This window comes from Pollicipes pollicipes, unplaced genomic scaffold (assembly GCF_011947565.3).
Source record: "Pollicipes pollicipes isolate AB1234 unplaced genomic scaffold, Ppol_2.1 Scaffold_6052;HRSCAF=7182_pilon_pilon_pilon, whole genome shotgun sequence".
NCBI lineage: Eukaryota > Metazoa > Arthropoda > Thecostraca > Pollicipedomorpha > Pollicipedidae > Pollicipes > Pollicipes pollicipes.
In genome coordinates this window covers 24,079,303-24,105,857 of record NW_023596805.1, presented here as the reverse complement: position 1 = coordinate 24,105,857, position 26,555 = coordinate 24,079,303, and the positions used below count along the sequence as shown (strand labels likewise).

Genomic DNA, 26,555 nt, shown 5'->3' with positions numbered 1-26,555 from the left:
TGACTTCGATCTCGACGCAGCTGGACCGCATGCGCCTGCAGCGAGATAGCGCCGACTGCGAGGCCGTCATCTGCACCAGCTTCGGCGTCATCAGGCTGGATAGCGACAACCAGCCGACAGTGCACGGCCAGTTTGAGCCGCGGGAGACGGCAGCCTCGGACGACGTCGAGGTGGGCACGTTTGGGGAACTGGAAGCGGCAGACCTGGCGCGGTCGGGGTTGCGCGCCGCGGACCCTGGTCCCGTGCCGGTCCGGGACCGGCCGCGGTCCCGGGCGGACCGGTCACGTTCAGGACCACAGGAATCACTAATGGAGTCCGCAGAGTCCCGTCATCACGCCGGAAGTCCGTCCGCCGACGCCGCGACCTTCGTCGACAACCAGTACTTCCCCGAGATGGACGCGATCGCCGCCAGCGCCGCGTCAGAAATCGACACTGCTGCGCAGAGCGACGCTGGCGCCACGCTGCGGGGTAGCCCCGAGGGTGCGTTCGAGGAGCAGTACTTCGCGAGCGCGTTCGACGGCGGCGCTCCTCGCACTTGGCCGCCGCCGACCACGTCGCCGGCTAAGCGACCGCTCGCCAGCGACGCCAAGCTTGCCGAAAAGCCGGACGGTGTCTTCGACGAGCAGTACTTCTGGAGCGCGTTCGAGGACGTGGAACAGGAGCGCGAGGCGGCGGCGTACAAGGCGAGCCTTGCTGCCAGGCACGGACGGGTGTCGGGCGCCGAGCGGCGTGCGCGGAACGCTGACGCTGTGGGCGTGCCGGAGCTAGAACGAAGCTCCGTGCCGCAGACTCGGCAACCGCAGGCGAGTCCGGGAAGAGGAAGGGGCTCTGAGCCAGCGAGCCAGGCGGAGAAGCGGTCAGACCCGGGTAAAGAAGGGCAGGGACCTGCGGCGGGGCTGCAGCGCCAGGCGGTCCGGAGCGGGGCGGACGGCGGAGGCGCCAGGAGCGGTTCGTCGGCGGTCCGGCGGGAGGCGTCGCCGGACACCGGCGGCGGTCCGGGGACCGGCGTGGACGGCGGCCCGCAGTCCGGGCTGGCCGTGGTCCGCGAGCTGCGCGCGGCTGCACGGCTCGCCGCCGCGCCAGCCGGCAGGGGGCGCCAGCTGCGCGCGGAAGTGCCCGACCTCGCCAGCCAGCCAGCGCACGCCGTGGCGGCACTGCTGCGGCGCGGCGTCCTCCACAACGGCCCCGACCTGGCCGTGCTGTACAAGCCGTTCGGCATGTCGGTGCACTCTGTCACGGAGCGCGCGCCGCACTGCCTGGCGCAATTCTTGCCGGGCCTGGCGCGCCACCTCGGCTGCGAGCGGCTGTTCACCGTACACCGGCTGGACCGTGACACCACCGGCGCCATCCTCGTCGCCAAGTCGCTCGACTCGGCGCGGCGGCTGCACGACCTGTTCCGCGAGGGACGCGTCGTCAAGACGTACTGGGCGCTGGTGAAGGGCGCGCCCGAGCAGCGGCGCGCCGTCATCAACATGCCCGTCGAGGAGGGCACGGTCAGCGGGCGCACGCGGATGACGCTGGCGGCGGCCGGCGGCGGTGACGTGACACCACCCGGCGCGCACGCGGCAATAACGCGCTACCGCGTGCTGTCCGCGGCCGCCGGCTGTGCGCTGCTGGAGCTCGCGCCCACGACAGGCGTCAAGCACCAGCTGCGCGTGCACTTGGGCCTCGGGTTGGGCTGCCCGGTGCTCGGCGACCACAAGTACTCGCGCTGGACGGTGGCCGACCGGCCGCAGCGGCTGCCCGGGGCCGCGCTCGAGGCGCTGGGGATCCGCCAGCCGGAGGCGCGCCACCTCCCGATGCACCTGCACGCGCGCGCCCTCTGGCTGCCCGGCCTGGATGGCCGGGTCACGGCACCGCTGCCGCTCTTCTTCAAGCGGAACTTGCGACGGCTGGGACTGAGTGCCGGCCAGGGGCGCCCGACGGCGAAGGGGGAGTAGCGCACGCGGCTTCGAGGCGGGTGAATGAGGGGAGAGAGTGGGGGCAACCTGTCCGGAACGGGGGGGGGGGGGGACCCTGGTGGATGGATCGAAGCCTCGCCGTTGTGCGACCAGGGGAGCTTGCTACCAATGTCAGTATCCCACTGCTTTCCGCAGGACATGACCTCTCTCTGGAGAGCAGATGTGAAAGTTGCGAACTTAAACTAAGCCTTGTCGGCCCGGTGAGTTCCAGAGGAGGAACGCACGAATGAAGAGAAGCCACCCAAAGCTGGAATTGGCATGTGCTTGACGTCCGTAGTGCGATGTTTAACAATGTTTCTGTGCCGATATCAGTGCACATGCGATATTTGTAATACATTGTCAGTACTTTTATCTGCGTTGATGACTAATGTGGTGGTGGCCCCCTTCGGCGTAGACAAGAACGGGACGAAGGGCGCGTCATTGGTGACCGCACCGCAGTGTGTCATTGGTGACTGCGCCGCAGCGCGTCATTGATGACCGCGCCGCAGCGAGTCATTGGTAACTGCGCCGCATTGCGTCGTTGGTAACTGCGCCACAGCGCGTCATTGGTGACTGCGCCGCAGCGCATCGTTGATGACTGCGCCGCATCGCGTTATTGATGACTGCGCCGCAGGGCGTCATTGATGACTGCGCCGCAGCGACCTGGTCTGATTTCTGTTTTCTTGTTCAGTGTTCAAATCACATGTACGCATCTGCGGAGGGTTTTTCACCGTGATAATTGAACAGTGTATGCTCACCTTCATCGGAGATATGCGGCGTTGCTCATCATGATATATAACGCCTTGGTTTGGCCTTGGTATACCACAGAGGCGTCTGCTGAAGAAAAAGCTAGCGTGCGCGTTGATTTCCTTTTGTAACCCCCGATTAGTGTTCGTGACATCCATTGTCATGCTTGCAGAACCGGTCCGCGGAATCTTTTGACGAGATGACTTGTGTCGATTACTCGTTTGATGGTTTTGTGTAAATTGTACGCATGTTTTTGCGCCCTTTCTGCACATCGGCCTGCTGTATTTTTAAGATTCCAACACTCCACCAAAATAATTGCACATGTCCTTCGTCTCCATCACCACAGGCGTGCGAAACATGCAACGTGAGATGAGGCTAGATAAATCGGAACAATCAGCCAGCCGCGCGCTTGCAAAAGGGCCGCACAGAAAAGCCTTCATCCGCCTCGCGCCGGCAACACTACCTTGGCACTACTTTGCCACTAGCTCGCGCGTGCTTTGTCGCGTCCAGTCCCACTCAACAGAGCACCTTCATCCAGGCGACCTCCGTGAGCGACGGTACAGCCTCCGCTACCCCCGCCACGGTCACATCTTGTCCGTTTGAGTTCTCCACGGCGGTCGCCGAGAACAGGTGGAAACCCCGCTCTTGAAGCCCTAGCAGACCGGTGTATAGCCGCCGGCGAAGCTTCCTCGCCGCGTCCTGCAGCTTCCCTGACCGGCCGTCAGGTACCAGCACCGCCGTCAGGTTAAGCCGCACGGTCAGCTGTTCCACGCGCCGCGCCAGCGCCTCTGGTGGCCGCTCGAGGAAGCGCGCCAGCGCCGCCGCGTCCAGTTCGAGCGCCAAAAGGCTAATGGGGCGGTGCTGGTTGCCAGGGAGCTGGTCCAGCTCCAGCGACAGAGGAGAGGTGCGGTGATAAACCCGGCGCTGCGGCGGCGGCCGGTCCGGGCCGTGCGAGCGGACCTCGCAGCCGAACTGGGCGGCCGCCTTGTCGAAGGACACATCCTGCGAAGGCCCCGAGTGGTCAACGCGAGCGCTCGGAACACGGGTAGCCCAACACTGCGGTGGTGTTCCGCCATTTTTGTCTTTGATTAAAGTCATACCAGCGAGTAAGGTCCGATGTCTGGCGCATCAGGAGGCACATCCGCCAGCTGAGGTATCCATCGTGACACGACCAAGCTGGTGACTTCGATGGTTGGATGCGACGACGAAGGAAGCACTGTAGCACGAGATGAACGCAGAGATGTGTGATAACGCGAAAGAAAGTTAAACAATGGCATTGCACTAAGTGATGTGAAAGGCCCATAACGAGCAGCAATTGCACACTAAAATGAATTGCAATGTGTGAAACTGATAAGACCGTAGACGCAAAATGCGACCACGAAATGGTCAGTTTGCTTTCTTTTGTCGAAAATGTCACATTTGTTTCTCCCAAACCTCAACCGCACATCGCCCACGATACCTGCGGCGGTCGGGACGACACCACCAGACAATCGAGCCCTGCGAGGCTCAGTCCGGGGTCTAGGCAGGCCCATTTGCCGCCTCCGATCACCGCACGGCCCCGGGCTCGGTTGTATAACTGTGGGTGACGTCATCAGCGTCGGCTCAGCCGTTGTGAGATCTTGAACCGGAGCGTTATTGGTTGAGAGAACCGTGCATCAGCTGAATACAAATCGACGTGGGGAAAGCTGGTCTTGAACGCATTGCTTGACCAGTTGCATTAAGGAGTAATATGGAATGATTCACATGATGATGGATAAATGAATGATAATTGCACGAACATGATCAGAGTGATAGTGATTCTTCATGCCAAGTCACTAAACCCGATTCTCAAGGGAGGACGAATGGAAAGCGAGAAGGGTTTGGAAGATAAGCTTGCAGAGTGGACAGTGGCGGTTATATCTATAATGGGAAGAAATAGGCACCTGCAAGCCGCGGTCCGGTTAGTGTGGGGCCTATAAACTCCCCCTTCAGGCCCCCTCCCCAATATTTTAGACGATGGGGAAGTCTTGCATTTAAAGCTCACAGTTTGTGTCGTCTTAATTACAGGGGTTACACAGAAGATAAATGCCACTATATCCTTTACCAAAGCCTCCAAGTCCAACAGCGAGGCATCAATCATCCATTGATGAACTGCATTTTTTCTGTCGATTGGGCTTTTTTACAAAGATTTCCACCAATGTTAAGTGTGGCAAAGAGAGCACCACCTAAATCGAGAATGAGCTTGTCGTTCCTTTGGGCCCCCAAATAAACTTGAGACCTAGCTCCCCTAATTTTAAGGAAAAAGTGGGAAAAATCCTGAGGGTAACCCATTGGCTGCCTGTTTTGAACGGGAGGTTTCAACATATATCCTTACTCAGCCCACCCTCCGATAACTTTTTTTGTGGAACTACATCCCTGGTTTTAATCCTTTGGCTGGAGGGCCGATGGGCTTCAAGTCATTTGTATAAAAGGGTATGTGGCGTACTTCGTCACGCCCCTATTATGGAGCGCCAGCGACTACATCGGCCATATTAGCCCTTAAGGGTCGTAACGCAACCGGGCCATCACGTGGAAGTCCGAGGCGCTGATCACTTGGCAATTGCGCACCGGCCTTCAAGCCCTTTACTGACCGGTTCGCCTCCCATGCCGAGCTCGCGTTTGCAAGGCTTGTCTCCAGTCATGGTCAGATGTGTGAAGAGGACCGTCGCTGTCTCCCGCTCCGTGGCCGGCAGCGGCGGCAGTAGCACCACCCGGTCCATACGCTCTTCACATTCGCTCCGGCTGCGGGAGGGACTGCGGTGTCGTAGGTTGTCGGGTACGACACGCTGTGTGGGGGGGGGGGGGGGGGGGGGCGGCAGAGCACAGGGAGGCAACATGCGGTACGGCGCGTCGGGCTGTGTAGACCAGTACGCTATAATACAAGACGCTTTTTTGTAAAGCACGTGACAAAAACGTTGCGGAGCCCCGATTAAGTTGGAGAATACAGCACGTACGTTGCAAATTGAACTACAGCGCATAGTACGTTAAGAGGCGAAGTACTTCCTGCTTTATTTTAATTTATATTGCATGCTTTCCACTTCACATTTTACTTAATGTAGAATGTTTTCCACTTCACATTTTTCTTGTCACCCCGTCAGCATGGAGAGAAAGCGCTACCAGATTAAATAAATCGCTCTGACAAAATAGCGCGAGCTTGATGTTGTACCTCCGACGTTTGCGAGCATGTTCGGTGTGATGGGAGCACTTGTCCAACTATGGGAAGATACGACGTTGACAGGGGCAGATCTAAAGGGAGCACGGGGTCATGCCCCCCCCCCCCTGGATGTCGATTTCTCAAAATGATTGGCGCGGCCCGAGTCCCAAAAGTCGCCATAAAGGGACAGGCACGCAAAAGTTCTGGGATAGGGGGCCAGATGTGCTTATGGTTCTGGCTGCTCGTTACATATTCATGTGTATATATATATATATATATATATATATATATATATATATATATATATATATGGGGGTGAGGGGTGAGGGAGTATGTGTGTGTGTGTGTGTGCGTGCGTGCGTGCGTGCGTGCGTGCGTGCGTGCGTGCGTGCGTGCGTGCGTGCGTGCGTGCGTGCGTGTGTGTGTGTTTGCGTGTGAGAGTATATAGACTGCACTTGGTACACATTTTTCAGATCCCTGCGTAGTCACAACAATCACACATGGAAGCCTGGCAGTTTGCATCACCTTCGCATAAACGCACTTGTTTTGTGAAGCTGAAGGGCTATAGTTGCGCCCAGGGGCGGATTCAGAGGGGGCCCACAGGGCTATACCCCCCCCCCCCCCTCTTGGGCCCCAAAGGAGCCTATTGGCTCCGAGGGGGCCCATCGTCGGCCGAGCAGGTGCAATTTTTTACACAAAACGCAGCAAAACTGGATATCTATGGTCTTCCAGACGACCAAGAACAGTTGTAAGCGAAAGTGAAGGGCCTATGAGAAGTCAAAAAATTATTCGATGATTGGAAAAGTTGTGAGCTGGAAATGTGAACTGTGGGGTATAGCCAGGGTCCTTTATCTTAACTTGCCGAGATATTCTCGGTCGCTCAGGGGCTCTTAAAATGAGTCTTAGTTAACCTACAGACACACATGCAATATTCTCACGGGCCTTCTTCATTGGTCTAGGGCGCTTCCAGCTCCCTCTCTCACTTGCTTAGGGTCGTGCACTCTTGTCGGGGGCCTATCTGATGGCCTGCTCGGGCACACCAGTCGTTCGGGGACCCTTAACACTGGGTTTTGGGTACTTCTCTTCTTAATGGGGGGCCCTACGCTTTGGAGGGAGGGGGAGGCTATCTTCCCTGTCCCGTGCTTCAAGTAAGCTAGACTGACTTACATCCGGAGACGATGGAGACTCTACGTCGGTGTCCTGTTCTTCATCGGACATCCTGTTAAGCCTGGAGCGAAAATCCGTGCATATATCGGGCCACCTCTTTACTTTAAGAACTCACGCTTGGTCCGCTCGATAAACAGAGGTTGCGGTAACACCGTTTTCACAGCAACAGCCGCCTGGCGTATTTATTTCGGTAGATATGAAAACGGTAGTGATAGAGAAATTCTGCAGCAAAGCTACCAAATTAGAGAAGTTTTCACCGGGCTGTCAGGTCCTCGAAATACGAAGAGTAAACATCGTACGCAGTTACAAGCGCGCGGCGAGGTGGCAGCCAAGGCCTTATAACAGCAGCGCGACAGCGTGATGGCGGCGTAGTCGTTAGAGTACTTTACGTCTCGGAGATTAGAATGTAACTGTGCTGAGCGAGGTGGGCAAATTGCACAGCCAGTTATAGCAGTACGGTCAGTCATAGTTAGCACAGTACTAGTCATAGTTAAACTTCAAGTAATTTCAAGTAATTATTTCAAATAATTTCAAACGTGCGGCTGTGGTCAGAATACCACCACCGGGTCACTTAAACCTAGTGCGTGGAGTTTGACATAAAAGGCTTTCGTTCCTCTCACGATCAATAACGGTGAGGAGCAGTGAGGAGAGTAAGACAAAGCCACACACAGTGACTCTCAAAGGACTTACCGAAAACAAACTGCACTGATTATATGGGTGTTGTTTCACAAAATGAGTTCGTGGAGGCGAGCTGAGCAGTGAGATAGAATCCCAATTACCACAACATTACGACAGCAAATAGATTTATCCACGAAGCTAGCCCATAATCTTCTCTAAATTCGCGTGGGGGGGTAAACCTCATGCGTGGAACATTTAGTTATATGTTTGAGTTCGCCTAGAACGCGCCACGTGATGTCACGACATTCGTGATGCCACTCGATGCAAACAACGTGGTAGGGTTGTGTTTCCCAAAATGAATTGTTTGAGGAACTGAGCCATAATGATCTACGAGACCAACCTCAAAAGGACGCCACCAGACGGTTTTTTCGTGGATTTGCCCCCTTTCTTCGCAAAGTTAGAGAGACGGGAGTCTAAGGGAAGGGCGTGGCACTACGACTGAATCGGGAAGTACGCCCTGCAACCTGAGGCTGTTAGTTTGTTGCATGCGTACTCAGTGCTCATGAATATGGCCGATGACTTGAAAGAGGGAACGCAAGCGACTAGTAATCCTTGCCCCGAAAATACACCACCGAGCATCGAGCATCGAGCATCAAGCTTGTCCGGCTTTGCATACTCATATTTACTAGACCATGTCCTGCATCGACACGAAACTCGAAACTCGACACGAATCGACACGAAACAGGCGCGTTCCTCGTGCAGTTTGAAGCGTAATTGTATGCGTTTTTTTGTTGTTGTTGCAAATACTTATGATGTATGGCTCCGTCAACGTAGCACCTTTACGCCCGCCGTGTGTGGTTCGCGGAATCGTCGATCGCTGCCTACCCCCCCCCCCCCCCCCCCCGCCCCGGTCGTAGATCGCCACAGAGCACTCCACGTTCGGGGGAACACAGGCGTGTTATATGTGGGGCGATGGCGACGACACTCACCAGTGCTGGGTGGAAAAGTGGGGAGGGGGGGGGGGGAGAATGGGGGAGTACGTGAGCCGAGGCTCATATTGCAATCGGGGTAGGGATAAAAAGTATCTCATCTCGATTTTGCTGTCCTGTCCCGCCATATGCCTCCATTCCTGTGCTGCATGTCTGGGAAACCAGAGCCATGGGGTTCGATTGCCCACGGTGCACGCTCTTCCTGCTGGGGTGAGGGGCAGATGACGTTATATAGCCTCAGCAGCTGAGTGCTTCGTAAAATTCCAATGATGGGTGTTGTTCTACCTTGTCATCTTCTGCCTCATGCTGTTTTCTTCGCCTCTGTCCTCTTTCACTTTCTCATCCTGCTCCGGGCGCTTACCTGTCTTGTGCTGTCTTGTTGCCACCTATCCCCCCCCCCCCCCGTCTCCTGTCTTCTGGCTGCCATGTCATACCCAGCGATGGCGGAGCTTCTATATAGGTTGGGTGACGGAAAGCATGATTTTTGCCCCGTTCTTTATGTGGAATTCATTTTTAGGTGTGTTTTCCCATTCTGCCTGCAGATCTTTTTTAACAAATCCTGCAGTTCAAAACGTCCTTTCCAGCACAGGTTGCCTCCCACAGGGGCGGATCCAAATGGGGGGGAGGGGGGGGGGGCTACGGGGCAATGCCTCCCTTGGGCCCCGAAGGAGCCCATTGGCTCCGAAGGGGCCGATGGCCGGCCGAACAGGTGTAGTTTTTAACACAAAACGCAACAAAACTGGGTATCTCTGGGCTTTCAGGCGACCAAGAACAGTAATAAGCGGAAGTGAATGGCCTTTGAGAAGTCAAAAAGTTATTCACTGACTGAAAAAGTTGTGAACTGGAAATCTTAAGCCTCACTACATTGTATAGGAGCCCCATGCTCTTTCCGGGACCTATATGCCCTCTTGCAGGATAATTTCGATCGTTAATGAGCATTCCACGTTGCCCTTTATTTCTTTGCATTTGCTCGGAGGGCTCTGCGCTGTTGTTGGGGCCCTTCCTGTTAACGGGCTGGGTCACTCTTGTCAATCGCGGGCACTTCCACGGATTCTTTCCATTCGCCGGAAAAACTCTGTGGGCTATAGCCGGGGTCCCATATTTTAACCTCCCGGCGTATTCTCGGTTGCTCAGGGGCCCTTTACGTGGCTCTCGGTTAACCTACCGACACACTTGCGGTATACTCATGTGTCCTCTACATTGGTCTAGGCCGTTTCCAATTATCTGTCACTTGCCCTGCACTCTTGTCGGGGGTCCATCTGATGGCCTGCTTGGGCACACCAGTCGTTCGGGGACCCTTCACACTGGGTTTTGGGTACCTTTTTTCTTAGTGGGGGGCCCCACGCTTTGGAGGGGGGGGGGGCGGCGGCTATCCGACAACCCGCTCGGGCACATTCATTCGTTCGGGGGCCCTCTACATTGGGCCTTGGGCACGTGCTATTTGAATGGGGCCCAACACCCTTGTTGGAGGCCCACTTTGTTCGCCTCTTCGGCCACACTGGTTTGCTCGGGGGGTCTGCACATTGGTTTTTGGTGTTTGAACTCAGGGCCCTCTGCTCCTATCGGGGTCATCTGATAGCCTGTTCGGGTACACTCCATCTCTCGGCGGCCCTCTGCACCGGTTTTGGGTAATTCTTATTTGAATGGAGGGCCTTACGCTCCTGTCGGGGCTCCTTCTGACAAGATGCTCAGGCCCTCCCGATCATGGGGGACCTCTACATGTGTTTTTGAACACTTCCTTTTTGCATGGAGGGCCCTCCGCGCTTCTCGGGGACCTTTTCTGTTAGCCTGCTCTGGCTCACTCAATTATTCGGGGCCCTCTACATCGTGTCGAGGGCATTTCATATTTGAACGGAAGGCCGTACGCTCTTGCCGGGGCCCCATCTGGTAACCCGCTCGGGCACACTCGAATATCCGGGGGCCCTCCAATAGTGTCTTGGGCAATTCCTATCTGAATGGAGGGCCTTACGTACTTGTCGGGGACTCCATCTGTTCGCCGCTTCGGCCACACTGAATTGTCCGGGGGCCCTGCACATTGGGTCTTGGTGATTGAATTTAGGGCCCTTCAATCCTGTCTGGGCCGCCTGATAATCTGCTCGGGTATACTCCATCTTTCGGGGCCCTCCTCACTGGGTTTTGGGTGTTTTTTTATTTAAATGGAGGGTCCTACATTCTTCTTGGGCCCTTCTGATAAGATGCTCGGGCACACCCTATCGTTCTGGGGCCATTCACTAAGTTATATGGTGCTTCCAATTCGAATGGAGAGCATTGCGCTCTTGCTGGGGCCCTATTTGTTAACCTGCTTGGGTACACTCGGTCATTCGGGGGCGCTCTTCATTGGGTTTTGGGTACTTCCTATTTGAATGAAGTGCCCTACGCTCTTGACGGGGGCCCTATATGTTAACTTGCTCTGACGCACTGGATTATTCGGGGGTCCTCTGCGTTGGGTCTCGAATACTTCCTATTTGAACGGGGGGCCCTACGCTCTTTTTAGGAACCTTGTATGTTAACCTGCTCGGGCACACTCAATCATCCGGGGGCCCTCTACATTGGGTCTCGGGTATTCCCTATTTGAATGGAGGGCTGTACGCTCTTGATGGACACAATGCGTAGGGCTCTGAACGATCGAGGCGCCCGAGCAGGTTAACATATAGGGGCTCCATCCCTGTGCTCCAAATTTGACGGGAGCCACTTTGTTGGCCTCCTGCGGCACTCATGATCGTTCAGGTTTCGTTCTTATTGGCCTTAGTGCCTTCGCCTCAGAGCAGCGGTCGAATGTGCGCTGATGAATTTTCACGCGCCATTGCCGAACGCAATTTGACATGCCGCCGACGTCACATGTGTCATTTGCATTACCTATCGAGTGTGTGACACTTGTTAGACTAGTGCATCACGTTCTTAACATATTTCGAATGCTAGGATATGTTGTACTCCTATAAAACAGAGGAAAATGTATGCACTAGTCATCAGTCATCAACTGACTACATCGCCCAGCCGGCTAGCCGTAAAAACATAAGGTGAGAATCAAGTCCATGCTTGGTTTTGATGGTTGTTAGCTGCTACCTCAAATTTATTTCGCCTGTTGTTCCGAAACACTTAGCCTCAAAATCACAGCATTTAACATGATCTGTAGAAAGCGAGTCAGTCCTATGTGTATGTATGCGTAGCACGCCTAGCTTAATGAGGCCGTGCCTAGTAAGATGGGTTCCGTATTTATAAAATAAATGAATAAGCAAATGCATGGATGTATATATACATACTTATATATTCATTTACATTTATTTATTTGTATTAGCATTGCATATCACTTGTTTTAAAATGTAATGACCAAAATGCAAGGATATCTTTTGGAGAGGGGGGGGGGCAAACTCCAGGGGGCCCCACAATGTTGCATGCTTCACTCCTTGACGAAATGCTGGACCCGCCCCCGGTTGCAACTCCCTCTTGCGTACTGAAAAGTGAAATATGCTCACCATGGTGTGTTTAACATGTATATGTGCATAACTTACCATTATGTGCTTTTGTAAATATTTAGTGTATACATTTTCATACATCTCATACATTCATGTATTCACAAGAATGGTGCCCCCAATATGTAAGGAATTGTATCCCGTTTACATGAAGCTTCTCGACATGCTGAACTTCCATTGATGGAACATATGCACTTAAGCTGCTGTAAAAGAAAACGTAAGCACTCATCTATGCATTATTGCAGAAAATGGCTCACAACCTTTCCCCAAAACGCTTAGCTCTTTTTTACTTACGCTCAAACTCTTTTTTTAGCTCTTTTAGCTTAAACCGCTCTTTGTTTAATCCCTTGAGTGTTAATGACTTAACCGTGGCTGTTAACTGTGGCTTGCCGTTAAAAAACACACAACTGAAAAATCGAGAGGGATTGACAGGTAGTATTGCATTCAATGCTAATATTCATTTCGATAAAGGCATGCGGCCGAAATGCCAATGCATCTATCTGACCTTCCTCCCGGTTACTCTTCGAGGCATAAGGCTAACAGAACTGAGTTATCGAATCTGGATTAAATCACACTTTCATGTTGTGAGGGTTTCAGGATTCATGCGCATCCTGATTACAGGATTCAGGATTCATGCGCACGGCAGGTAATGGCACCATATTAAAGTGCGCAATCTTAGGCACCTAAATCAAATTGATTTTGTAGGCAGGGCATCGATCCCTTTGTTATGCTGATAAGGAACTGGCCCATGCTAAATCAAAATGGCTTTCATGATACGATATCAATCCTTTCAATGGAAATTCACGCGGACCACACGCAGTACAACAATGGTATAATAACCATCCATGTCGCCGCTCTATGAATAGCGCATGTATTTTCCACACGACTGTTACAATAAACTCATGCTCATCGTTGTGTTTACAGCGCATTTTTATGTGTCCAGTACATAGGTACAGGAACAGGCAGGGGCGGATCTAGCCTGGAGTAGTTGTTTTTTTTTTTTTGGAGGAGGGGGGAGGTAACCGTTCGTCGCCAGCTGGCTGGTGTGGGATCCGAGGTCCAGTGCATGGTGCCTCTCGCGAGTACCTAGTAGGTACACCATTCAAAACCGAAAAAGCACTGAAACGCTTTTGAATCTTAAACAAAAGTTATAACGAAACATTTCAAACAGTTAAAATTAAAACAGACGGTAAGTAGACAAAACTTTTATGACGTTCTGGGAATGTTTTTTAGGGGGCCAAAACATACTCTCAGAGATTTTGGGGGCCATGGCCCCGTGCCCCCCTCCCCCAGGATCCGCCTATGGGAACAGGGGGCCAAGGAGCTATGCCCCCCCCCCCCTCTTCCACACACTTCTCAACGTGTGGGAAGCAACGTCAACTGCCTCCCCCCTTTCAGATTTAAGTTGCGTTAGCTTTCTTTTACACTACCTTAAACACACATGCCAATTTACCTCGTTCATCAACCATCTTCCTCAACGCGCTGGCAACAATTGCCTCATGTCACAAATGACAGTATTATGTCATCATGACGTCACAAATGGCAGCATACTGTCTTGTACGGTGAACGGAGATGTTCGGGGAAAACCCGAGGTTCCTCTAGTACCAAAAGGCTACATTTTCCCCTGGTTCTATACCCTTGGTTCCCCTGCATGGCTGCTTGCTGTCCTCCCTGAATATGCTCATGGAACGCAAGATTTCACGCATCCATCTGAGAGCCTCTTGACCGACCACAGACCTTCGTGTAGCCAGAATGGCAACCGGAATGAACCTCAAAGTCAAAAAGTCAAAAATGAGAAGACGCTAACTCATGTTCGCCTGAGAACATTCATTCTTTTTCAGAATCGACTAGTGAAACAAACAACATCAAATAGCTTTAGACCCCACACGCTCACAATCTCAGGAACGAGAACAACGATGGCCGGGGTTCCAGTTTTCGTGAAACTGACCAGCGTTGGCAATTGCAGGTAGCACCAGACGGTGGGCGCCGTGAGCGCGAGAACGCCTGTCGTGAATGAAGAATGCTTCCGAATGTCTCAAAATGATTGACCATTGAATGACCAATGAATGAATGAGTGACCATTGAATGAATGACCATTGAAAGATTAGCCTGGGGAGAACTTTTAACGATGTTCGGGATGTCGTGTGGTCAAATTATCAGTTACAGCAACACGAAACTGAGAGCTTGTACCTTTAATATTCCAGTCCATCCACCAGATTCCAGCACCACTTCGCGGCGCTGTTGAGGTTAATCTGTCCGTATAATCAGTCTAGGCATAGCACAGGTCAAATAGACGTCCGCAGCCTCTTTCTGAGCGCACAAATTGATGCCCTAAGGCGTCCAAAAGCACTTTGTTTCACATGCGTCATCTTTTCCGTCCGCTTATTAATCACCGCTGTGCCTAGAAACGGCGTACCTCATGCCTAGCACCGGCGTATCTCGTGCCTAGCACCGGCGCATCTCACGCTGAGCACCGGTATATCTCATGCTGAGCACTAGCGCATCCCGCGCCTAGCACCGGCGTATCTCATGCCTAGCACGGGCGTACCTCATGCCTGGCACCGGCGCACCTCATGCCTAGTACCGGCGTATTTCACGCCTAGCACCGGCGTATCACATGCCTAGCACCGGCGTATCTCATGCCTAGTAAGGGCGTACCCCATGTCTAGAACGGGCGTATCTCATGCCTAGCACGGGCGTACCTCATGCCTGGCACCGGCGCACCTCATGCCTAGCACCGGCGTATCACATGCCTAGCACCGGCGTATCTCATGCCTAGTAAGGGCGTACCTCATGTCTAGCACGGGCGTATCTCATGCCTAGCGCGGGCGCACCTCATGCCAGGCACCGGCGCACCTCATGCCTAGCACCGGCGTATCACATGCCTAGCACCGGCGTATCTCATGCCTAGTAAGGGCGTACCTCATGTCTAGCACGGGCGTACCTCATGCCTAGCACGGGCGTACCTCATGCCTGGCACCGGCGCACCTCATGCCTAGCACCGGCGTATCACATGCCTAGCACCGGCGTATCACATGCCTAGCACCGGCGTATCTCATGCTGAGCACCGGCGTATCTCATGTGCTGAGCACAGGCGTATCTCAAGTTGAGCACCGGCTTATCTCATGCTGAGCACCGGCGTATCTCACGCTTAGCACCTCTCCCCTAATGGCCAAAGGGGGCTTATGGGCTTAGACGAGGCGGTCCGCCATCGGAAAGATCCTGAATGTGCATACTATGATGCGCAATGCAGCATGTTGTATCGCATTCAAGAAGCGCTCGACTGACTCACACGCACCGTCGTTAATAGAGGAAGCGGAGCCGAGCTTGGACCTGATCAAGGAATGATTAAGCGTGGCTGCGAAAATCTCAAGTACACAAACGGGCAGATGTTTGACCAGATCGTCGTGCTGGCGCAGTGCACTCCATATCCCGCAGGGACAGACCCAGATAGCAAACAGCAGGCCCGCAGGCCCGATAACAGCAGGCCCGGATGAAGCAATCTTATCTAGCAGTGGCAGACGTGGATGCTGCACTCTACCCATCCAGCAGTAGCAGACCCCGGAGGCACATCATTCAACTCCAGCATCCGTATACCAGCGCTGTATTGCACAAACTAATTAGGAAGTTTACTGGCATTCCCACCCATACATTGCGGCTCTTAGCCTTCCCAGAACCGGATCGTTTGAAGAGGTCACTCTTGGTACTACCAGTGGCATAATTTCACGTGGCGTATCACTCGGCATGCGAGCTCCCCACAGTCAGCATCGTATGGATGGCGTGCATGACCCTAGATCAAGGATACGAGTCACACAGTTAAGCTTTTGCGTGTTCATTTCCTGTTACACGCCATATTACGCGCCGGCAACGACACCCAATGGCGACGTACCTTGTGTTAGTGATAGAGAGAGCAACAGCCCTTAGTTGCCGTTGTCGCCGGGGCTTTACGATGCGCTCGCCAGTCTCTTATCCCCACAGTAAGCCCGGGCAGCGCAGAGAATCGAGCCCGTAGCTCTGGTCTCTAAGGCAAGCAGTTAACCCACTGCAACCCTAGAAGGTCCTCAGTAGCTTCCGTCCTGTGACACAGATCTTGCCCCGACGCCTTCTGTTCGCTGGCTGCTCAACTGCATCCGCCACAGCTCTCCGGAGAGCTACTGACGCACGTGAGCCGGTGCCACTGGTGCCGTCAGACCGAGGCAGCCGCCAGCCGTAGGGACGTCACGGGCGCCGAGTGACGCCACCCAGCACACGCTCGTGAAGGTCCACAACCTGGCTTAAAGCTTCGCGGAACCAGCTGGGTGATTTATCACAGATTACAAGAGCAATAGGAGACAGCCTGCAAGCATTCCACTCGTCCAAGCCGCTCCGCGTCTCAGTGGAGACGTGTGACATCGCGCCATGTCAGCAGTTCGCAGCCCGCCGAAGGACGTGAAGGTGGTCACCGTGCCATTTCAGCGCACCACCCCGCTTCTGGGTCCAAAACGTCGGATCTCCGAACACCTTACACCGAACGACCGCCGGCTCCTCGCACGGCTCCAACTTCCCATATGACATGCATCAGACGCTGCACTCCAGCGGGAAGAAAAGCGCCATCAGGCGCCGTCCTCCAGCGGGAAGAAGACTGGCATCAGACGTTGGTACGCCTTCACATCTTGTTCGAGAAAAAGACAGAACACGACGCGGTCCAGCTCGTCGGCGTGTTGCTCCAGCTCGGCGCGCACCGTGGCCAGCGCCACGCGCGCCGCCGCCTCGTTCGGGTAGCCGAACACGCCGGTCGACACGCATGGAAACGCTAGCGAACGGAGGCCGTGGCGGCGCGCCAGCTCCAGGCACCCGGCGTAGCAGCGTCGCAGGAGGTCTGGCTTCTCGCCCACCGGCCCGACAGTGTGCAGCACGTGGCGCGCCGGCAGCCGGTAGCCCTGTGTGAGCTTCACCTCGCCGGTGTCGCAGCCGCGCAGCGCGGCACACTCTGCACGCAGCTGCGGCCCAGCCGCCGCGTGGATGGCGCCGTCCACGCCGCCGCCGCCCAGCAGCGAGCGGTTGGCCGCGTTCACCACGGCGTCCAGCTCCAGCCGCGTGATGTCGCCACGCCAGAGCGACACTTTGTCCGCCAGCTTGTTACTGGGCGATACCGCGGCCGCCTCGGACGGAGCGCCGGCGACCTTCTCGCGGCTGTGCTGCAGCCAGGTGGGGATGCTGGAGAGTGTGACGTAATTGTTGCCACAGCGGTAGTTGCGCCGTCGCTCAGCCAGCAGCGACTGCCGCACAGCCTTGAAATCTGTACCAGATGATTCAAACGTGCTCATGGCTCCGTGAAAGACTGTCCAATAAAACAGGGAGCCTGCAGGCAGACAGGGTCAGGAGCATTGGTAATAAAGGTACCAAGATACCGATCATACAGGACCATGCCCGCAAAGGCCACCTTTACTGAGCACACTGATCACATGGAATCATACAGGGACCACAAGTTGAATAAAGGCTTTGATGTTTTTATTCTGCTCACTCTTTACAAAGAAAGCTTATGTCCACATTACATACTTGACCAGCCTTACTGGCAGAGGCAGACACAAGTGTGCCATTCAAATAACATACAGCAAGCAACACATTCAATGATGTCTGAATTATAGGAACATCCAGATAGTCAAAGCTCCGGCATATTAAAGGAAACATCCAACTGAAAGATTGAGCACTACTCTGTAATGGATTCTACAAACATGTACTTGAAAACAGGGCACAACTACATTAAACAAAAGTAGAAACTAAGAAATAGGTTGAACCTGATTTAGCATCACTCCTGGCAAGAAAGTACTGTAAAATACCCAGCAAATATCACACTAGTGGTTTCATTCATCACAAAAGAGGTACTGTAAAGTATGATACAAATTTTGCACTAATAGCTACACAATAACAACTGAATAAACTGTAGCACATAGAATACGACCAAACATATCACGCTTGACCCCTTTTTGTTAGACGACCTAGGCTTATGCCGTTCAATTCTTTGAAAGCATCTTTGGCTTCTAACATTAACTTAGTACATGTTTTAGCTTTTTTAACCTTTATAGCTTATCACTCAACTAATCAATGAAAAAGAAGAAATTGCTGCATCTGTAAACAAATACCCCAGAACACATCATGTCACTTTCCATGACACAGCTTTCTCTAAGGAGAAACTAGTGTGTGCTGTTGTCATCCAAGCTCCTGCATGTTAGGCGAGTCTGCCAAAAGTAGAAGGGTTTTCATGAAGCAACACCTGAATCGGCACAACAGGATTAATATGGCCTGCAAATACGCAGTAACTTTCGGGCATGAGTACCTGGTTTTAAGGTATCTATAAAGTTTAACAAGTACTTACCACGAACGCCACACTTCGATATCATCTCACGCAATGCCGAAGGATTCAAGGACTTGTTGGACTTGGCCGCGGCTGATCCTCCGCGCCGCCTACCAACAGGTGGCGGCCGGCCGGCGGCCGCCCGCCCGGCGAACAACAGCAAGGTGCACCCGAGCAAGCGGGGGCGGCTGGCGGCCGGCTGGTCGATCATTGACAAGTTCAACAACGGACCTCCCGGCAAATCAGATCACCCAAAATATTACAAACGTAGCACGCGTGCATGTGTATGTGAAAATGGCAGGGTGTAACGACCGTCTCACCGTTTTCAGGTTCATTCTCGTGCATTAGGAGGCGCCACTTCGACTGGATTAGGAGGCGCCACTCCAAGTCCAGCAAGTGACTTTCCTGCAGGTGATATACCAGTACGGCCAAAACGACACAAACATGGCACGTGTGCACACATCTGACGCATGGAGACACTTGTCTACCATTCTATCGTTCTGGGATTTAAGATACTATTGTATACGCCGTGTGGGCGGCTGGCGGCCGGTCTGTCGAAATTGCGAAGTCCAGCAACGGACCTCTCGGCAAATAAGGTGCAACACCGCCCAATCTGGTGCAAGCGTAGCACATGTACGTGCGTGGTTAAGTAGTAGAGCTGTAACGAATGTCTCATCGCTTTTGGGTCCATTCTCACGCATTAGGAGGCGCCACTGCGGCTGGATTGCTCCAAGTTCATTGAAGGACCTCCCTGCTTGATGGAAGCAAGACCCGCCAAAACGGGACAAACGTGGCACGTGTGCACGCATTTCTCGCATGGGGCAGGTATCGGCCATCTGATGTCAGGTGACTGGCATTAATAAGCTTCTATTTTAAAACTGCTCTGAGTGGCGGGCGTCGGCCCGGTCGAAAATTGTGTCCAGACCAACAACGGAGCTCCCCACAAGTTGGACGAAGGACCACCCAAACTGGTACAAACGTAGCAAGTGCGCACGCAGACGCCCAAATGCCAAGATGTGACGACCGTGTCATCGTTTTCGGGTCCATCCTCACCCATAATGAGTTGCAACATCAGCTGATTTGCGCAAGCCCACTAAGAGACCTTCCTGCAGGCTAGATGCAAAACCGGCCAAGCCGGCGCAAACGACGTGCGTGTGCACATGTGTCAGTTATGGAGATATGTTTGGACCATTATACTGCTTTCTAAATGGAGACATGTTTCCGTTTTAAAAGTGCTCTGGGTGACAGTCAGCCGGACGGTCGAGGGCCGCCACGTATCCAGTAATGCATCTCCCTGTAGGTCAGATGCAAGACCGCCGAAACTCACAATAGGAAGGCTCCTGCCCCACCTCGCGTGCAGAGAGGTCACTTATTGGACTTAGAGCAATCCAGTCGAAATGACGCCTCCTAATGCGTGAGAATGGACCCAAAAGCGATGAGACGGTCGTTACAGCTCGGCCATTTTAATACTCATGCACACATGTTATGTTCGTAAAAGTTTGGGTGGTCTAATTTTCCGGAAAGTTTACTGCTGGACTTAGCAATTATCGACCAGCCGGCCGCCAGCCGCGTCCGCTCCCGCTCAGGTGCACCTTGCCGCCGCATCACCTGTGGTGGTGGGCGGTGGGAATGAGGACCTTGAAGATACCTGGCCCGAAAATTAGGCAGGGGATCGTTGGGTATCAAAAATTGAGACGTACCTTGCATGGTCACTGATCTACGGCAGGTCAAAGTCAGCCCATTGATTTATCGGAAACGATTTCTGGGAAATCGTTAAATATGATTGTGCGAGTGCCGAGTATAGCGCGCGAGTAGTAGTATCTAGACCGAACGATAGATGGCAGAGTGTCTCGCGGAATACAGGAATAGTCTAGTTCCGACCGCCGACTGGTGTGGACATTCGCGGAGACAGACTCGAACAATGATATAAAAGCGGAATCCTAGACGAATGTCTACATCTGTGATAGTTTCCTAGGCCACGTAAGAGCTGAATCAACAAATTCAGTTGACCTAGGGTCAGGTGTGATGGTCAAGCCTAGGCCAAAGCCAGCCAGGCTTATCACGCGAGTGCTTGCTGTATGGGGTAGTTTATGGTGCTCCTTTTTTTATAAATTTGACCCGATCCCTTTGAATGGATGGATTTCTGGAATCAGCGCTCACGCTTAACAGTGCTTGTTGTGTGAGCCCTGACCCACCCCCACCATCCGATCGCGCAATTCCAGGCAACGGCAGAATTAAGTGGCGAAAGCTTAATGTAATGAGACGCCAAATGTTTCACCACATCTTCTCTGCATTGTAGTCTCGCACCGTCAGGGGCTGCAGCCCCTGACGGTGCATCTGCACTCGCTGTTCTCCCAACGGTGACTCCCCAACAGCGGGGGCCGCGAGCCGAGGCCGTGCGAACGAGCCGGGGCCGCGAGCCGGGACCGTGCGAACTGTGGCGGCGGCGCGCCTCTGCCGCGCAGCCGGGGCCGGCCTGCGAACCTGACCACGTGCCGCGCCCCGCCCCAGCAGGGGCGCAGGACACAAAGAACAACTGCACTACGAACACGGTGCACCGTCAGGGGGCTGCGGCCCCTGACGGTGCGGGACTAAAATACAGAGAAGATGTGGTGAAACAAGTGGCGTCTCATTACAAGCTATTTCGGCAAAATTGACTGACTTGAGAAAGTGGAGACAGCTACACGTGCGAGGGTACCAGACAAGTGACTGTGAGCACAGTGTCGGGTGCGGCCCGAATAGAGGTGCTTGTGACTGTCAGTGGGCCGCTGAACTTCGGGTTCATTCTGGGAATGAACGGCGCGAGGGCGCTTCGGGGCGTGTCCGTCAGTGCGTCGAATGCAGTACAGTTCGGGGTCGATGCGCTGCCGGCTGGGTAGGCGTCTCCGGTACTGGCAGCGGCATGTGATGCGAGCGCAGTCGCTGCCATGTCACCCGAGCCGGCCGGCCATGGCTGGAGGTAGAGGCGGAGCTGACGCGGCAACAGGCGGAGGTAGAGGCGGAGCTGGCGCGGGAACAGGCGGAGGCTGAGGCGGAGCTGGCGCGGCAACAGGCGGAGCTGGCGCGGCAACAGGCGGAGGCAAAGGCAGCTCTCGAAGCTCAGGAGCTGAAGGATGAAGCGGAGCGCCGCCAGGTGGAGCGGTGGAGCGGTGGACCAGCCTCCCGCGGCCGGTGGAGCGGTGGAGCAGCCACCCGCGACCGGTGGAGCGCTGGAGCAGCCTCCCGCGACCGGTGGGGCGGTGGAGCGGTCTCCCGCGGCCGATGTAGCGACGGGTTGACCTCCCGAGGCCGGTGGGGCAGCGAGTGTAGCCGCGTCAGAGCGGACGAGAGCGAAGGCCCGTGCGATTGTGTACTTGTTGATCATTAGGATCAGGGTGGGGTGTTCCTAGTGCAGTTGTTCTTTGTGTCCTGCGCCCCTGCTGGGGCAGGGCGCGGCACGTGGTCAGGTTCGCAGGCCGGCCCCGGCTGCGCGGCAGAGGCGCGCCGCCGCCACAGTTCGCACGGCCCCGGCTCGCGGCCCCCGCTGTGGGGAGTCGCCGTTCGGAGAGCAGCGAGTGCAGATGCACCGTCAGGGCTGCAGCCCCTGACGGTGCGAGACTAAAATACAGAGAAGATGTGGTGAAACGCTTGGCGTCTCATTACACTTAACGTGCCGCAATGCTCGGCACGGTCCGTCCCGCCCTCTGACGTCAACTGACCGTTAGCGCGACCGCTGCCACCGGCCGCAGGCCATACCTGTCAAGGGCTAGCAGCGAGCGCCCTAAAGCGACTAGAACCCATCCTGCCACGTGTGGGTGGATCGGAAGGCACGCTCTCTAACGAACTGAGCCGTTTTTGAATTTATCGATCACAGGAACCGCATTATATGTCTTGCATGAAGTTCATTAAGATCAGAATAGGTCACTGACCCTAAATGAACGAGATCAACATCTTTTCTTAGGAAGATGCTGCCTAGTGGTATCCTTCACGCTTATTCGAATACAAAAATCAAACATTTTTGTGTGATTCTGGTCATCACGACCTTTGAAAGGTCAAACAGGGTCGCTGACCCTAAATAACCGCCAGTGACCTGTTGCTTAAAGCATGATATCTGGGAGATGTTAAGATTTGGAGACGTCTGGGCACATCACGCTCTATAGAGTGCCTGTGCCGTTTCCGGGGACCTATGTCCCACTTACAGGGTCAATCCGATCGTTAAGGAACCTTCTACGTTGCACCTAACATTTTTGCATTTGCTCCGAGGGCCCTACGCTGTTACTGGGCCCTGCTTGCTGGCGTGCCGGGGCGCCCTTGTCAATCAGGGGTCTTCCACGGATTCTTCCCTTTCGCTCAAAGAGCTCTCCACGCTATAGCCGAGCGCCCAATATGTCAACCTGTCGGGGTATTCTCGGTTGATCAGGGGCCTTTCGTGTTGGACTTGGTTAACCTACTGGCACACTCACGATGTGCTCACGGGCCCTTTACATTGGTGTAGAGGCTTTTAAAATTTCTGTCACTCGCTAAGGGCCTTACGCTGTTGTCGGGAGTCCCATTTCTTATCCTGGTTGGGCACACTCGGTCGTTCGGGCCATCCAAACTGGATCTTGGATGCTTTCTTTTTTAATGGAGAACCCGATACACTTGTTTGGATCCCGTCTGTTAATCTCCTCGGGCATACAACATTGCTTGGGGACCTGCGTATTGGGTATTGGAGTGTAAAGATTTACGCCTCTGTCTGGGGCCATCTGATAGTCTGCTTGGGCACACTCGACGTTCGGGGACCCTGTACATTGGGTCTTGGACACTCCCTATTTGAAATAGAGGCCCCTACACTCTTGTCGGAGGGCCTATCTGTTAGCCTGCTCTGGAGCACTTGATCGTTCGGAAGCACGCTACATTATGTCATAGGTATTTCTTATCTGAATGGGGGGCCTCACGCTCCTGCCGTGGGTTCCCATCTGCTGACCTGCTCGAGCACCCTCGATCATTCCGGGGCCTTTCATGTTGTTTCTTAGGTATTTCTCATTTGAATGGATGGCCCCACATTCTTAGCGGGACCCCATCTATTAACACGCGCCCAGGTGATCGGTTGGATACACTTTGCTCGGGCGAGCGGTTAATTTGACCCCCTGCGATCTCAGAAACTAAGAGGGCTAGATAGACCAAATTCACTGAGTGTGTTGGCCTGTACGTGAACTCACTTGTATCAAAGTTTGAGGCTCCTAGGTCATGAACTGCGGGTCAAGTAAGGTCAAACAAGGTCAAACTCCAGGTTGGCGTCCAAATTGCCCTAGAGCTTAGACACTTGTTTTAAGCAATAGGTCACATGCTCATTTAAGGTCAGAGACCTTGTTTGATTTTTCGAAGGTCATGGTGACCAAAATCTTACAAGACTGCTTTAAGTATGCATTTGAAAAAGCGACACAGATTACGCTTGGCAGTATGTTCCTATAACAAAATGTTGTCCGGGGTCATTTTAGGTCAGTGATCTATTCGGACCCTTACGAAGTCCATAGAAGAGGTGTGATGCATTTCCTGTTAACACAAAGATGGAAATAAGCATTAGAAACTATCCCCTACAGAAATACCTAGAGCAGTGAAGCAGGTTAGTTGTGGCCTTGGTCTGACCTTCATAACTAACCCTAGGTTAATGCAAAATTTGCATTGCATTGTTGTGTTGCCTAAGGGAGTAGCCCAGAGATGTATGGTTTAGCCTAACACTCCATTGTTGCATGAGATTGAACGATTCCCTGGAGATTGACGTCGCTGGATTCATGGCCTGATTTTGACATGCCGTAGATCAGCGAGCCTATAAGGTACATCTAAATTGTTGACACCAAACGATCCGCTATTCAACCGTCTACAGCTATCCAAATTTTGAGCGGCCACACTACGCTGTTCAGAAACCATTTCGAAAAACTTTCGGAGGGGAGGGGGGGGGGGTAAATCGACTCTCAACCGAGCACGTGTTATGGTGATCGAGCCGGTAGCAGATACGGAAGGGGGTACAGAACCATGCCCCTCTTGTGCCCCGAGGGGCCATAGGCTCCAAAGGGGCCCATAATCGGTCGAACGGACGCAATTTTCTAACACAAAACACAGCAAGTTGGACGTCTTTGGGCCTATAGACGATCACAACAGTTGCAAGCGAAGATGAAGTGCCGATGAGCAGAGACAGCTAATTCTTTTCTGATTGAGAAGGTGTTGATTGGGAAAAATTTGGGCCTCATTAAGCTGTCCAGAGAGCTTAAGCTGTTGCGGGGGCCCCATATGTTCACTTGCCGGATCAATTTGATCTCTAAGAAGCCCTCCACGTTGCCTTTGATCTATTTGCATTTTCCTGTAGGACCCTACGCTGTTGTCGGAATGCTATCTACTCACATGCCTGAGCACTCTAGATCGATCAGATTTCCCCCACGAATTCTTTCCATTCGCCCGAAAAGCTTTATACGCTTTTTTCGGGGCTCCATATGGCAGGGTACACTTGGTTGCTCAAGTGCCTTCACATTGGTGTCGGGTTCTTTTCACTTGCTCGGAGGGCCTTGTGCTGTTAATGGGACTCATATCAGGTAGGGTACCGAGCCACGCGATGCTCAGGGGCTTGTGTTTTGATCTAGGGGCACTCCGCTCTGAACTCACCTGCGGAGGAACCTTCATTCCTGTTGGGGCACTTTCTGTTAGCCTGCCAGGGCACTCTTCATCACACAGGGGCATTAATGCACTACGCTGGTTTCCGGTAATTTCCTTTGCTCAGATGGCCCTGTGCTCTGGTGGGGACTCGATATGTCAGCCTGCCGGGACGTTACCGGTCGTTCAGGCGCCTACCACGTTGGTCTTCGGTTCTTCTTGCTTGTTTTGAGGACCCCATACTTGTCGATGGAAGCCCCTTTGCTGACCTCCCGCGGCCCCATGATGGCTCAGGTTTTGCCCCTCTTGGCCTTGTGCCTTAGCCTTGGAGTAGCAGTCGGCTATGCGCCAATTATTTTTACACACAATTGTCGAAGGTAATTGCTGCTGCTGCATTCGAGTCATTTCCTTGGTTCTTAAATGTGTGACACTTATTATCCTTGTGCATTGCGCTCTTAATACCTTGTGAATGCAGGGATATTTTGTACCCCTTTATATCAAAGAAAACACCCTGCATTGGTCATCAGCCATCAGCTGATCACATCGACCGGCCGGCTAGCCGTAAGGAACCTGGGAATAAAGTTATTGCTTAATATGGATGGTATTTAGCAGCCAACTGTACTTTTTGGCTGCTTTGTCCGAAATGCTTTCCTTAAAATGACATTACTTACCGTCTGGAAAAATGGATGAGGTCCACATATGCGCATTTGTAGCACGCCACTTTTCTAGGGCTGCTCACTGTAAGATAGGTTCCCGTATTTACTATTCATATGCATATGCATACACTACACACACACACACACACACACATATATATATATATATATATATATATATATATATATATATATATATATAGTGCGTGTGTGTGTGTGTGTGTGTGTGTGTGTGTGTGTGTGTGTGTGTGTGTGTGTGTGTGTGGTGTGTGTGTGTGTGGTGTGTGTGTGTGTGTGTGTGTGTGTGTGTGTGTGTGTGTGTGTGTGCTATTAGGTGCTCGTCTTAAAATTAGATGGTCGGAATGCGAGGATTTTTTGGAGGATGAATTAAGTCCAGGGGGCACATAATGTGAAGTGCCTCCCCCCCCCCCCTTCCTTTGACGAAATGCTGGAGAACAGGAGCGAAGCGCTTTGTGTCTCAGACATGGGGTTTGTCAGTACAGGTGAGAATTCAATGAAAAAATGGGCTTCATGACAGTGCAGGTGGCAGTGAAGTACCGATAGACATTTTTCACGACAATTGAGCCAACGCTTAACATACGAAGGAAAGAAAATTAAATGAGATGGAAATGGGACGAAGCACTCAGCTTAAGGGCGTGACGTGTGATGATAATACCGGAGCAGGACCCACATTTCGACATACCATTTTAAAGGCGGCGTGTCATGGTCGGCGGTAAGCCGGAGTTAGCGTGAGGTCTGAAGTAAAAGGTAAAGTGAAAAAGGAAGGTAAAGTTCAAAAGACTTTCGCGTCAGACCCGACATCGAACGGTACGTCAGTACGCGTGACGTCACGCAT

The 26,555-nt window shown here is 53.3% G+C and overlaps 1 protein-coding gene and 1 pseudogene across 3 annotated transcripts; one reads left to right on the top strand and one right to left on the bottom strand.

The window, feature by feature from the left end:
* LOC119104244 (calcium-activated potassium channel slowpoke-like) overlaps positions 1-26,555 on the top strand; it is an 89,633-nt pseudogene that overhangs the window by 30,582 nt on the left and 32,496 nt on the right.
* Positions 2,758-16,698, bottom strand: LOC119104247 (uncharacterized). 3 transcript variants are annotated; one of them, XM_037227910.1, is made up of 4 exons: positions 15,993-16,698; positions 5,297-5,447; positions 4,147-4,263; positions 2,758-3,689 (listed from the first exon to the last, which is right to left on the bottom strand). In XM_037227910.1, the coding sequence occupies exons 2-4, from the start codon at positions 5,423-5,425 to the stop codon at positions 3,204-3,206; spliced, it is 732 nt and encodes a 243-aa protein (XP_037083805.1). In that variant the 5' UTR covers positions 5,426-5,447; positions 15,993-16,698; the 3' UTR covers positions 2,758-3,203. The 3 variants fall into 3 exon arrangements, with proteins under 3 accessions (XP_037083805.1, XP_037083804.1, XP_037083806.1); XM_037227909.1 differs by lacking the exon at positions 15,993-16,698 and adding an exon at positions 14,894-14,913; XM_037227911.1 differs by lacking the exons at positions 4,147-4,263; positions 15,993-16,698 and adding an exon at positions 14,894-14,913.